Below are 12,557 nucleotides of genomic sequence, written 5' to 3' on the forward strand. Positions count from 1 at the left end.
CAGATTGATGATGATACTCTTTTAAGAATTCCTTCCTGTGCTTCCAGTTTGTCATATTCTTCGTTTTGTATTACATTATGTTACAGCTTTAGCTGAGCAATAACTCGATATTATCGTCTGATCTTGGTGATATGATCATATCATGTCATCGCTTTACAAAAATGCGTTATTAAATAGTTTTTGACCACTATATTGTTGTCAAATTGTGTTCTGTGATGCATAATTGTGGATTTGTGTGGTTTTATATTTTTCATGCTTTGAAACATGTCTACTGTGGCATACAGTTTATCTAGACAACCAAAATAATTCTGAACCTAAAAGCCTGGTTGTGAAATGAATACAATCCCGTTAGTGGATTAACGTTTCAGTTGTAAGACCTAAGTTCTTGTGTACTCAATATCTATTTTCATCTGATTGGAGACAATGTTTGAGTCTACACCTGTGAAGGAAGTGAAACTAGTGCGTTTGTGAATGTGTTATGAAGTGTATGGAAGTGCTTTTAAAATGAACACATGGCGAACCATTTCCTCTGAGAGAAATCCCCCTGGGGCTTTTAGGGCCTGATGAAGCACCATGTGGATGCAAGACAGTGTTTCTTTTTTTTTCACACTTTATTTTTGTCTTTTCATCATAGACAGAACACATACATACAGAGAGAAAGAAAAAATGAACAAAAAAAGGATCTGGATTGCTCTGTCCCCTCAAAAGCATGGTAAATCCAGAGACATATTCAGGGGTTCTTATCTTGTGTTATCGTTGACATGTAAACATCGTCCATCTCTCCCACTTCTCACGACATCGCTCCTCTTGAGCTCTTATTCTGTGAGTTAACAGTTCCATATCATACATTTTATTCAGTAAAAACACTGTCACTGTCCTCAGACAGCTATGGCTGCACAAGGAACAGACATGTAGTTGGGACAAGGACATGTACAAAGAGGCAAAATACAGGTTTAGTAAGGCGGTGAGAGACGCTAAACGACTGCACTCTGAAACTGCAACACCAGCTTTCAGCAAGTGACTCTGCTTATGTCTGGAGAGGTCTCAGACAGATAACAAACCTAAAACCCCCCCCACTCCAGGAACGACCAAAGTCTGGCAGACAAGCTGAATGAGTTCTACTGTAGATTTGGAAGACAATGGGACAGTCCTGACTCCACCCCCCACGGCTCCATCAACCAGCCCCAGACCACTAGGCCCCCCTCCCCCAGCTCAGCAGGAGCTCATGCCTCTGTACCACCCATCCCAGTACATTTTAATATGTTTCTATTTCTTGCACTGTGTTGATTGTTTAATGTTATTGTTTAATGTTATGCACCACCCGACATGACAAATTCCTTGTATGTGCAACATACATTGGCAATAAACGGTTTCTGATTCAAATGCTTTTTCTGCATCAAGACTTATTAAGGCTGCATTGATATTTTTATGGTTAATATGTTAAAATATATGTAGGGTTCTCCTTATGTTATCTTGGGTTTGGCGCCCCTTGATAAAGCCTGTCTGGTCTTCATCTATAATATCATTCATAAAGTGCTCGTACCGAGACAGTGTTTTTATGTAATGATGCAATTACTTTGTGCAGATCTTCATATGATTTATAATTCTTTGGGAGGAAGTCTGTGATGTTGTGATGCTTTTTCACCCTATAATTTAATAATTCATGTGGCTTATGTCTTTTTGTCTCCAGATGGGGAAGGTGTTAACTCATTTCTGTGAATGTCTACATGGTTTCTGGAGATGCAGGTGCCTACAGAGGATGCCCTTTCACTGACTGGATAGAGGCAGCTGGGTAAACTTTTCTTACTTATTATTAATCACACATGCAGTGCTGGTAATGAAGAGAAGTTAAGGAATGTGCTAATTGTATAATTGTATTCAAGATTTTAATTCCACAAATCATATACAAATACAATTTTTGACCACTTATTTTAGGTGTTTGCAGTAGCTTGTAGCCTGTAATGGAAAAAAATTCCTATACCCGCTTTGCGTGAGTCTTTTCATGCTGAAATACAAAATACCAAAAACCAGGTCGTCTTTTAAGTATTTATTCTCTGCGCAGAGAAGGTTCAATCATCACAACAGAATGCGTACAGTCTCAGTGAGGAAGAACCCCGAAAAAAGTGAACCAGCTTTCTTTATCCACAATGAGCAAAGGTGGGGGCCGATGACCAATGTTACAGACATTTCAGTCTCAGACTTTTGGTCTCAGACTGATAGGAACAACATTCAAAAACAAACGGTCAGCAACCAAAACAAGCGGCCCAAAGGCCTTGGTGGTGGAACATTCTCATACAACACAGTTAGTTATCTTTGTGAACAGGCAAGGGAGAACTCTTCTTCTGCACAGCAGAGACACCGTGAAGTTACTTAGGCATGCATACAATATACTGAGTAGAAATATATATACTAAGTAGAAATATATACTACATAAAAAATTACCATTACAAGCCTCAAACAGCAATTTCATATAGACAGTGTGCACAGAGACATTTTGGTCATGAATGGAGGAGGCATAATGCAGAATCCTTCTGAATTTCCATTGTCATCCCTTTTATGTCACAGCAAAACAAACAACAGTATTTATTGATAGGTCGTAATAAATGCTCCCCTTATTCCTTTAACATCTTTTCATAGCTGAAAAAGCAAAAGAAAGTTGTTTTTTTTGACAATATTCGAGTGATGGTGGCCGTCTTCAGACATTTGGTTCTTTGTCAGATTAGATCATCATGCTCTAGCTTGAGCAAGACAACCAGCTTCTCTCCTGTGTTTGTTGGAGAGCACATTGCTGATTGTATGTTGTTATTCTGACACCACACAAAGCAACGTAGATATGTAGCAACAATCTAGAGTCCAGTTTTTATTGAAGAATTGCTTCCAGATCCATTTCCTTTGCACCACTAAGTGGCTCCGCCATGAATGTAACCACATGGAATCTTAAGAATGCCCCGCAGCTCTGGAGCCAGAACTGATTTTTCAAGTCTGTCTTTCATACTGCTCATATTTATGGCGTGGGAACAAAAGCCACAGTCTTTCTTCTTTCTGTTTCACAAGACAGACATTGTCTGTGTGCTGAGCTGCTGCAGAGGGATTGTAACACTGAAAATAATAATAATAAACTTTATTTGTATAGCACCTTTCATACAAGTAAATGCAGCACAATGAGCTTGAGACTTATCAAAAAGTAAATTGACTGTGATTTTGGAAGATATTCTCTTGTTTTGGCTAGCCTGTGCTACTTTGGCTAGCTTTAGGTGAACTTTAAAGTGGATCTCTTTACGGTAAGTGTGGACAGGGGGAATAATTACAACGAGCAGTCTTTGAACATACATATGTCTACGTCAGGTTTCAGGATGCGCTCCCTGAGGAAGACGGTGTTGCTCGCCATCCTGGTGTCTGTGGTTCTGGTACTTGCTCTCCTCCATTCGTGGCCCACTCGGGCCTACACCACCGTGGACGTGTGGCAGCGACCGGGGCCAATTGAAGAGAGGCATCTGGAGGAGAGGCTCCCAGAACCAGACCACCGATTGGGAAACATCGCCTTTCACGTGAGGGACAATGTGGCAAGGTAATTCATTTATTCCATCTATAAACTCCTCAGCACAACAGAGCTCAGCTAAAGCCTGATTTCCTCACATGCTCGTGTCTCCAATGATTCGTCCAGCTTGTTGGCACGAAACGGATGCGTTTGTGAGGGTGAGAGTGGAGGAGTAAACCTGCCCTTCGCCCAAATCTTGTTCCCGCGGGTGTCAGCTCACCCGCTGCACACCGCCTTTGAGGCCTCCGAGCTGGAGGAAATGAAGAGGAGACGGGCCAAAGAGTACAATAGTTTCCAGAAGAGGTAAGCAGATAATGATGCAAAAGACAGATAATTAATGTACATATAGCTGCTATTCACACATCCAACAGCAATGACATATAACGCACACATCACTTTTTATTGCTACCATTCACATCTAAATGTGATCATCCGTCAAATATACTATTAACACTTATTTGGGTAAATATCATCTTCTTATGTTTATATAGTTATGATCATTCACAAGTCATAAATTGATGTGACCCAACACATTTCTATCACTTACATACAGTAGCAAAGCTTGTGCCACCATCACAACACCATTTATCACATTGCAATCAGACACTTATCATAATGATAAAGGCATGACCTACTCTACAGGCCATCTCTCCATGATGATAACATCTTACATAAGATTATCAGCTTTAGCCTAGTTCGTCATTCAATATTGTATTCATGGGGGCCACATATTTTTAGAAATACCCCCTGTCTATTGTTCAATTTTTAAATTAATTGTCCATAACTGGCTATTTCAGTCATTCCTCCCAACCAATAGAGGGAATGGTATTTTTTGTTTTCCATTTCGTGAGCACATGTTGCTTTATTTGACTAAATCGATGTTTAGATCACAACCTTTCTGTCTCTCTCTCTCTGACATGGAGAAAGTCATCGGTGCCCTCTTATCAACTGTCTCAAACCTTCACTGTGTACAGTTTGGTACCACTCAGGATTCATTATTCCATCATTAACTGATCCAGAACAACAATAAACTATGAAGGAGATCAAAATAGAAAACTCTTATGATAAGGTTTATCTTCAAGATCTTCTTTTTCAGCCGAGAATATAATCACAAGGTTACAATGTCTTTTATCAATAGCTGCTATTGAATTACCTCTGCTGTTTGTGTTTTCAAGGAGCAAAACTCAATTTGTCCATGCAGTCTATTCCTGTCTATGCTTGTGGATTTATATAGTGTGTATGCATCTTCCTGATGTGGATTTCCGCCCCTCAGGACACAGACGCCTGCAGATGTTCTCATCATTGCAGAGGCTAACAATCCCTTACAGTATCCAACGCAAGGGGTGGAGGTACGACCTTTGAGAACAATCATCATCCCAGGTAAGACTTCAGATAGAGCGGGACACAACGACAATATCTACTTGTTGAATTAGATTGTTGTCCAACACGTTTGAACTGGTTTGTGTTGCTGTATTGGTTTCGATGATTTAATTGAGGCATACAGCTAATAAATTATCAAGCTACTTCTTGAACTGACTTAGAGCTGGCAGTGACTTCTACCGTACCAGTCTTGTGTACAAAAAGCACACTAGATATCACTGATCTGCATGACATAAGGAGCATTTTATTTAATATGTGTTTAGCACAAATAATCAGAAAACAGCGACTCATTTCGTCATCATATGCTTTCAGGCTTGGCCTTACACAACCTTCCCAGAGACCACTACTCAGTAAGTATTTCAGTATGTCTGTCTTTACTTTTAGAGATATCTGCTGGGCTTTTATCACACCTAGATTTCTTTCCATCTCGCCGCAGATAAACATAACTGCCGCGCTGGGAACGCTAAACGTGGCAGCAGAGGTGGACGGGGTGAAAATCAAAGGTGATGGCGAGATGCGCATGACTCTGTCGAGCAGCCTGCTGCCAAACCTGAATCGACAGCTGCAGTTTGTCACCTACACAAACACACTGTTCCACCCCAGCACAGCCGACACAGGTGAGGCCTCACACTAAAAACACCGTTTCTCTGGACTTTTTCATTTTCTTATCTTTTAAAAAGTTAGTGGGGACACTGGAGAAAAATACATTTCCTAACAAACAAAAAGAGCGAAATGAGAAGGTTGCACCACTTTCATGTCTGTATAGTGAATATAAAGCTGCAGCTGGTTAGCTTAGCATGAAGACGGGGAAACTCTAGATACAGTAGCTCTGTCCAAAGGTAACAAAATCTACCTGTCAGCATATCTAAAGCTAAAAAATGAACACATTATATCTTGTTTGTATAATCAAAATAATAGTGTAAAAACAATAATTAGTGTCTTTATGGGGAGGTTTGTGTCTGAGTATGTTGTGGCTCTGAGCAGTTGCCTAACAACCAGTGGAGACTCCATGAAGTTACTGACCCCTGAAAATAAATTATCCCTTTTACATTTAAGTTTTCATATTGAATAAACAAGTTATAACGTGTTAATTTTTTTGATTTGGAGGTGCATTTTGTTACCTTTCGACAGAGCCAGGCTAGCTGTTCCCAGTGTTTTTACAAAGCTAAGCTAACCGGCTGCTGGCTGTAGCTTTTTATTGGCATGAGAGTCGATTGTCACGTTCTGCCTCTCTGTTCTCACTGTTGTCGTTCTCTGCCTGTTCACCCTCAGACTTTTGCAGTTGACCTTCTGCTCATTTACCTGCTCACCTTCTTCCCACATCAGTCACTCCCTATAGCCTACATTTACAGGTCCACGTCCCTTGTTGCCTTGTTGGATCGTCAATGCCTGATATGTGGTGTTTTATTGTTATTTAATTATTGTTACCTGTCTGTCTTCTTTCCTTTTAATGGCTCCACACCAGCAGTTGGTCAGCAAATAGAAATGACAATCCAGGCAGGAGGAAATATTTGCAGAGGTTTTTGAAGCTGTTTCTTTGTGTTTAGCTTCAATACAGAATTAACAATGGTGCAAGGACAAAGCCTGAGGACAGACCATGACCAAAGACCACATTTACCTCTCTGAATTATCTGTCTACCTGTTACCCTCATATGGCAGGTGTTAACTTCAGTATTAATCTTTAGTGGATTGTACAAAAATATGACATTCAGTACATGTGCAGTACTGCATGTAAAGTAGATGGCTTACTCCAAACAGCATATCAACATATGTGCAGCCATCCGTCACAGCTGGATCTTATTATACTACTCAAACGCATTAAAAGTAGCTTGTGTTGTGTCTTTTAGTGCAGTTTGAGACAGAGGGGCATCAAGCCAGCTTCAGTATCAAGATTCGTCACGGTGTAACACCCAAACTGTACAATACAGGATCCAAAGGAGGTAAAACACAACACCATTAATCATGCCATTATTAACCACTGAACAGTAAGCCTAAAAAGACAATAAGCTCCCTTTCCTCTGTTGTTTGATCTTCCTTCTCTGCAGAGTACAATGTCAGTGCCCTCGTTACAATAGCTACAAAGACTTTCCTGCGGTACGATAAGCTTCAAGATCTTATCGACAGCGTGAGAAGATACTACCCTACCGTCACCATAGTAATAGCTGATGACAGCGAAATCCCCCAAACCATTTCTGGGCCTTACATCGAACATTACATCATGCCTTTTGGAAAGGTAGGAGAAGTGCCAAGTTCATACTCAAGACTTTAGATTTCCCATTGATGCTCTTTGGTATTCCAGCTCTGCTTCATGCGTCGTAGGGTTGGTTTGCTGGACGAAACCTGGCCGTCTCTCAGGTGACCACAAAGTATGTGCTGTGGGTGGACGATGACTTCATCTTCACAGCCAACACCAAGCTGGAGAAACTGGTGGACGTTTTAGAGAGAACCACTCTGGATCTGGTGCGGGATAAACTGTTTCTTTTAAATGGCTAGGACAGTCTGGTGTTTTTGCTCTCAGCGACGTCAATGTGTGTGTGTGTGTGTGTGTCCAGGTGGGGGGTGCCGTGCGGGAGGCCACGGGTTACACTGCCACCTACAGACAGACCATCTCCATTGAGTCAGGGGAGGAGGATGGTGACTGTTTACACATGAGGAGAGGATTTCATCACGTCATCCAAGGCTTCCCCAACTGTGTTGTGACTGATGGAGTCATTAACTTCTTCCTGGCTCGCACCGACAAAGTCCAGCAGGTCGGCTTTGACCCGCGCCTCGCCAGGGTAGCTCACCTGGGTGAGTACAGTGAAAGTTTAATTTTCACATCAACCATACAGTTCAGATGGGAGCAGTGAAATAACTATATACCAACATCTTTGACTATATTCAATTTGTTGCTTATTCAGTGTGTACCTACTCCATATTTACTTAGTGTTGATTACATACTCAATGTTTACTTGGCACATAAAAGAGAAGAAGAGAGATGAATAACTTGTTCCATCAAAAGTATGGTCTGCAGTATACGCTTCACTTTGTATCTGAAAAAGGCACTGATGAAAAACCATTAGACTCAGCAGCATAATCAGTGTAAAAACTGTTTTAAGTAAATTGTTTCAAAGATTCATGTCTCATTTCAGTTATAACGATAGTATCGTATCATAATTGTTGCAGAGAGATTATACTGTAAAATGTTCTTGTCAGCACATGCCAACATACCAGAATCAGTGCTCTGCTATGATTCAATTAAATGCACGCTTTAAATCAAATTTAATTCAATTTTTAATTTAGTCCCCTAATATCCAGTCTCCAACTTTTTTTTATTCTATATATATCCTATAAATTTCATATTTGGTATCTTTGTTAACTATCCATGTGAAACCTTTATTGACTGGCCCACTGAGAGAGATGTTTAGAAGTTAATCAGGCTAGTCAACTAACATTTAGTTTGCATTTGTTTTGCAGAGTTTTTCATCGATGGATTGGGATCTCTCCACGTGGGCTCCTGTGACGATGTCATTGTCAATCATGCAACCAAAATCAGACTTCCCTGGGTCAGCCAATCAGAGAGCGACAAGACTTACGCCAAGTTTCGTTACCCGACGGCCTCTTCTGACGCCACACACACGAAAAACGGCCTCCTGTTCTTCAAGAACCGATTTCAGTGTTTGACTCATAATTAGTTCCCCTCCTCTTTACCCTGAGGGTTCCTCTGCTCTTCCCGAGTTGCCAAATAAGTTCTCCTCCGCCACGTCCCTTCAGATAAGCCTTCAGACATACACTTTGCTTTGCCTTTTCTTTATGCGAAAAAAGTTGCTATTTTAGCAGTTTTAGCATGTTAGTTCTGTCAGTGCTAAAAAGTCCTCGCACCAAGAATATGAAAATCCAGGCTTAGAGAATCATCTGTAGTAACAAACATATCATCTTGTTGACACAGACCCAGTTAAATCACAGCATCACTGTGATTAATTCAAGACTTTCTTTTCGTTCAGCCGTATCTGGCTATACATCCTCGAGTTGTTCTCACACAGATACTGGAAATTGGAAAAAACAACAAGTAGCATCTTTCCAGTCTGAGTCACTTCATTGTCATTCTAGGCTAATGCGAGCAGAGGTACATTTGGCCTCCTACAATATGCACTATCTCAAATCAAAGACTGAGCTTGGAGAAGCAATTGCGATGTCTGAGGACCTGAGAATGAGGACAAGAAGACACTTCTCAGAAAGTGACAATCCTGTCGACACAGAGCATACCGTAGGTATTCTATTCACCAATGCCACATGAAGAACGTGTTCAGAACTTTTCCACCTGTGGTACCTGAGCCTGAGTGGTCGTGCCAAAGGTTTGGCAGCTGGCTTTTTATTATTTATTTATTTTTTATCTCTTTGTGTTATTGTTTTGCTCCCCCCCTTACCCAGAATCCCATATGTCCTTTGTGAGCGATTAATCACGTCTGTGGAAGAGAAACTTTCTGTCCTCACACATCTGGTGTCAGCTGATCTTGGAGCAGCCTTGTTTCTTTGTCTTCTGCTATCTGTCACTCTCAACAAACATCTAAGGAAGTGGAGCGCTTCTGTCCAGTGCACGCTGATGAATGACGATGGAAGTAATTTGCATCATTACATGCTGCCTAAAACAAGAAGTTGAATGAATCAAAGTGCATGTTTATTTTTTTCTCATTATAAGCGAAGAAAGGAGGAAAAAAACAGCACACTGAGACAGAATTAAAGAGAGTTTGGTGATGAATATACATCTTAAAACACAGAATGAGTAGTCAGAGCATGAGAGGAACACTGAGTGACACAAAGTCAATAATGAGACGAGGTAAGATGATGAAGATCATGATTTTATACCGACTCTTTGGAGAGTTGTATGTCAAAGACTGGCATTCATGCCTGAAGTGATGATGCTGTTGTTCTATTTCATCCTTACTGACCGCCAGAGGCAGTGCTTAACACTGGATATCTTCTGTCTCGCGCAGGCGCAGGTCGAATATTTATATCAACAAAGTCACCTGTGACCTCGGATGACCCCCGTCGTCTATAAGTTCCGGTGTCATCCTGAGTTCAGTCCTTTTTCATCTTCTCGCTACGCAGGTTAACTACCATGTTAGTCGAAAAAAATATATATTTTGTCTACGATCAAGACATATTAGAGTTTGTCGCGGTAGCCTTGTGACCACCGGTCGGAGTTGCGTATCTTCGCCCTCCAAAGGCTGCGACAAGCGGTCCCTCTTAGGAGGGAACGGCGTTTTCGCCGTGCGGACCATCGAGCCCCGGACTCAGTCTGATAGGGGCCACCCAAATCACGAAGACATTAATCGGTGAGATCGACTAACATTGTTTGTCTATAACCATTGTTCGTTTTTTTCCTCGGTTTGCAGAGCGCTTCCGCTCTAGCTAATCGAGTGGCGTGCTAACGTGAGCGTAGAGTTACGCTGTCGGGCCGCCCTTCACAGTGAGCAGAGTGTTCCCGCTCAAGCTAACTTGGCAGATGCTAGTTATACTAGATCGACGTTGACATTGTGCCCATTGATTCCTTACACGGCTATCACAGTTAGCAGAGCATTCTCGCTCCAGCTAACTAGACTAAGTTAATACTCGGATTGTGTCCATTGATTGTTTGTAAACATTACGGCCATATCAGTTAGCTGGAGCGTTTTCGCTCCGGCTAACTGATATGGCTCAGACTGACCCGCTCAGACTGACCTAGAGAGTCGGCCATGTTTGACTTTCCCGGCTGTAGGACCTGTATGGCTCCTCTACAGCCTGATGATGGCCATGACCTCTGCCCCTCTTGCCTTGGCCTCGAGCATCTGAGGGAAGGCCTCTCTGAGAACCCATGCATGAACTGTGGCATCATGCCTCGAGCAGTAAGGGCTGCTAGGCTCGCCGAGGCGGAACACCTGACGGGTGTGGTCGACCTCCCCCTTTCAGGGCAGTTGAATACAGCCCAACCTACCCAGGATGCCCTGGCTCACACGTGGCCAGAGGGGCTTCTTTATGCCTTTCCACCATTCCCTCTGATCTTGCCAACGCTTCTCAGAGTTCTTCAACAGGGCCACAGACTCTTGCTAGTGGCCCCCTTATGGCCAGCCAGGATTTGGTTCTCCCTACTGCACAGACTCTGCTGCAGGACACCATGGCGCCTCTCCGACAGGAGGGACCTCCTGTCGCAACTAGGAGGTCGGATTTGGCATCCCAATCCCAGCCACCTCCAGCTATGGGTCTGGCCGCTGGAGGGCCCGACCAGCTGCTGACTGGCTGCATCGAACCAGTGAGAAGAACTATCCTGAATGCTTATGTGGAAGCCACCGCTTGCATACGGCGGTCGGAGCAGCTCTTTATCAGTTATGGTGGGCCTAAGAAGGGCTGTGCCCTTTCAAAACAGCGCCTGTGCCACTGGATAGTGGAGGCCATTGCCCATGCATACAAGGCGAGCGACCGTCCTCTACCATCCGGAGTGAGGGGCCCACTCTACCAGGACTGTCTCCACGTCATGGGCAGCCCTGAGAGGTGTGCCTGTGGAGGATATATGTGCTGCGGCCTCATGGGCATCACCGAGCACATTCACCAGACACTACAGAGTGAACGTTGCCACCCCTCACCCACTGGGGAGGGTTCTTTGGCCAGCTTCCTCTGCCTGAGCTATACGAGGTGGGTACTTGTGATTCCTCGTGACTCTTTTGGTATAAGTCATCCAGTGTTAAGCACTGCCTCTGGCGGTCAGTAAGGATGAAATAGAACGAAAGTTACGAATGTAACTACGGTTCTATGAATCCTGGATGACCGCCAGAGTTCTTGGTCACTCGGAATCCCGTGAACTCGCGATAAGAATCCATAGGACTGAACTCAGGATGACACCGGAACTTCTAGACGACGGGGGTCATCCGAGGTCACAGGTGACTTTGTTGATATAAATATTCGACCTGCGCATGCGCGAGACGGAAGATATCCAGTGTTAAGCACTGCCTCTGGCGGTCATCCAGGATGCATAGAACCGTAGTTACATTCGTAACTTTCGTTTTATACCATGACTTTCAGATGGCGCCCTTGTATCACTCTTTCTTTTCCTAATGAGTCAAATTAGTTTTTAAAATGTATTTATTAGCATAGAGGTGCTAGAGATTCATCAGCTGATGTTTTTTTTTCTTTTTAATCTCGAGAAGAATATTTTTGAACCACTTGTGTGATGTTTCTTTCGGTTTGGGATTCTTCTTTATGTTCACCAGAATGTGACGTTAGCTCTGTGAATAAGGGTCAGATTGAAACTACATCAGTGACAGTGTTATAAAAGGCTCTTGTGTAATGTATGTTCAAAAACGTGTCTCATACTAAGATTTGTAACTGTCGACAGATCTATAGCTGAGCTGAAAACCTTTTTTTTTAGACAGTAATCTTTATTGTGTTAGAACAGCAATTAACTTGCCTGCTTCACCCAAAACCCACTGGTGTGATTCATCTGGTCACGGCATTATGAGCATTTTTTAATCTAGTTAAAATGTTGACATATTAAAATGTCTGTGGAAAAGCCTCTCTTTCATTTTCATTGCCCAGGGTGGGGGAAAGAAATGACAGGTTCAGTTTACATTATAGTAAAGTGTCTTTCAAGGCATCACTGTTGAGCTCCAAAAGGGTGAGACACTTA

The 12,557-nt window shown here is 42.6% G+C and overlaps 1 protein-coding gene across 1 annotated transcript; it reads left to right on the plus strand.

The window, feature by feature from the left end:
• Positions 1–3,332: 3,332 nt before the first annotated feature.
• b4galnt1b (beta-1,4-N-acetyl-galactosaminyl transferase 1b) lies at positions 3,333–12,443 on the plus strand. The gene is made up of 10 exons (XM_076110437.1): positions 3,333–3,568; positions 3,665–3,841; positions 4,812–4,918; positions 5,231–5,268; positions 5,355–5,535; positions 6,766–6,858; positions 6,964–7,151; positions 7,238–7,378; positions 7,471–7,708; positions 8,375–12,443. The coding sequence occupies exons 1-10, from the start codon at positions 3,333–3,335 to the stop codon at positions 8,590–8,592; spliced, it is 1,617 nt and encodes a 538-aa protein (XP_075966552.1). The 3' UTR covers positions 8,593–12,443.
• Positions 12,444–12,557: the final 114 nt, after the last annotated feature.

The sequence above is a fragment of the Anarhichas minor genome, unplaced genomic scaffold, assembly GCF_050575085.1.
Source record: "Anarhichas minor isolate MPS153535 unplaced genomic scaffold, ASM5057508v1 ptg000043l, whole genome shotgun sequence".
In the NCBI taxonomy this organism is placed as follows: Eukaryota; Metazoa; Chordata; class Actinopteri; order Perciformes; family Anarhichadidae; genus Anarhichas; species Anarhichas minor.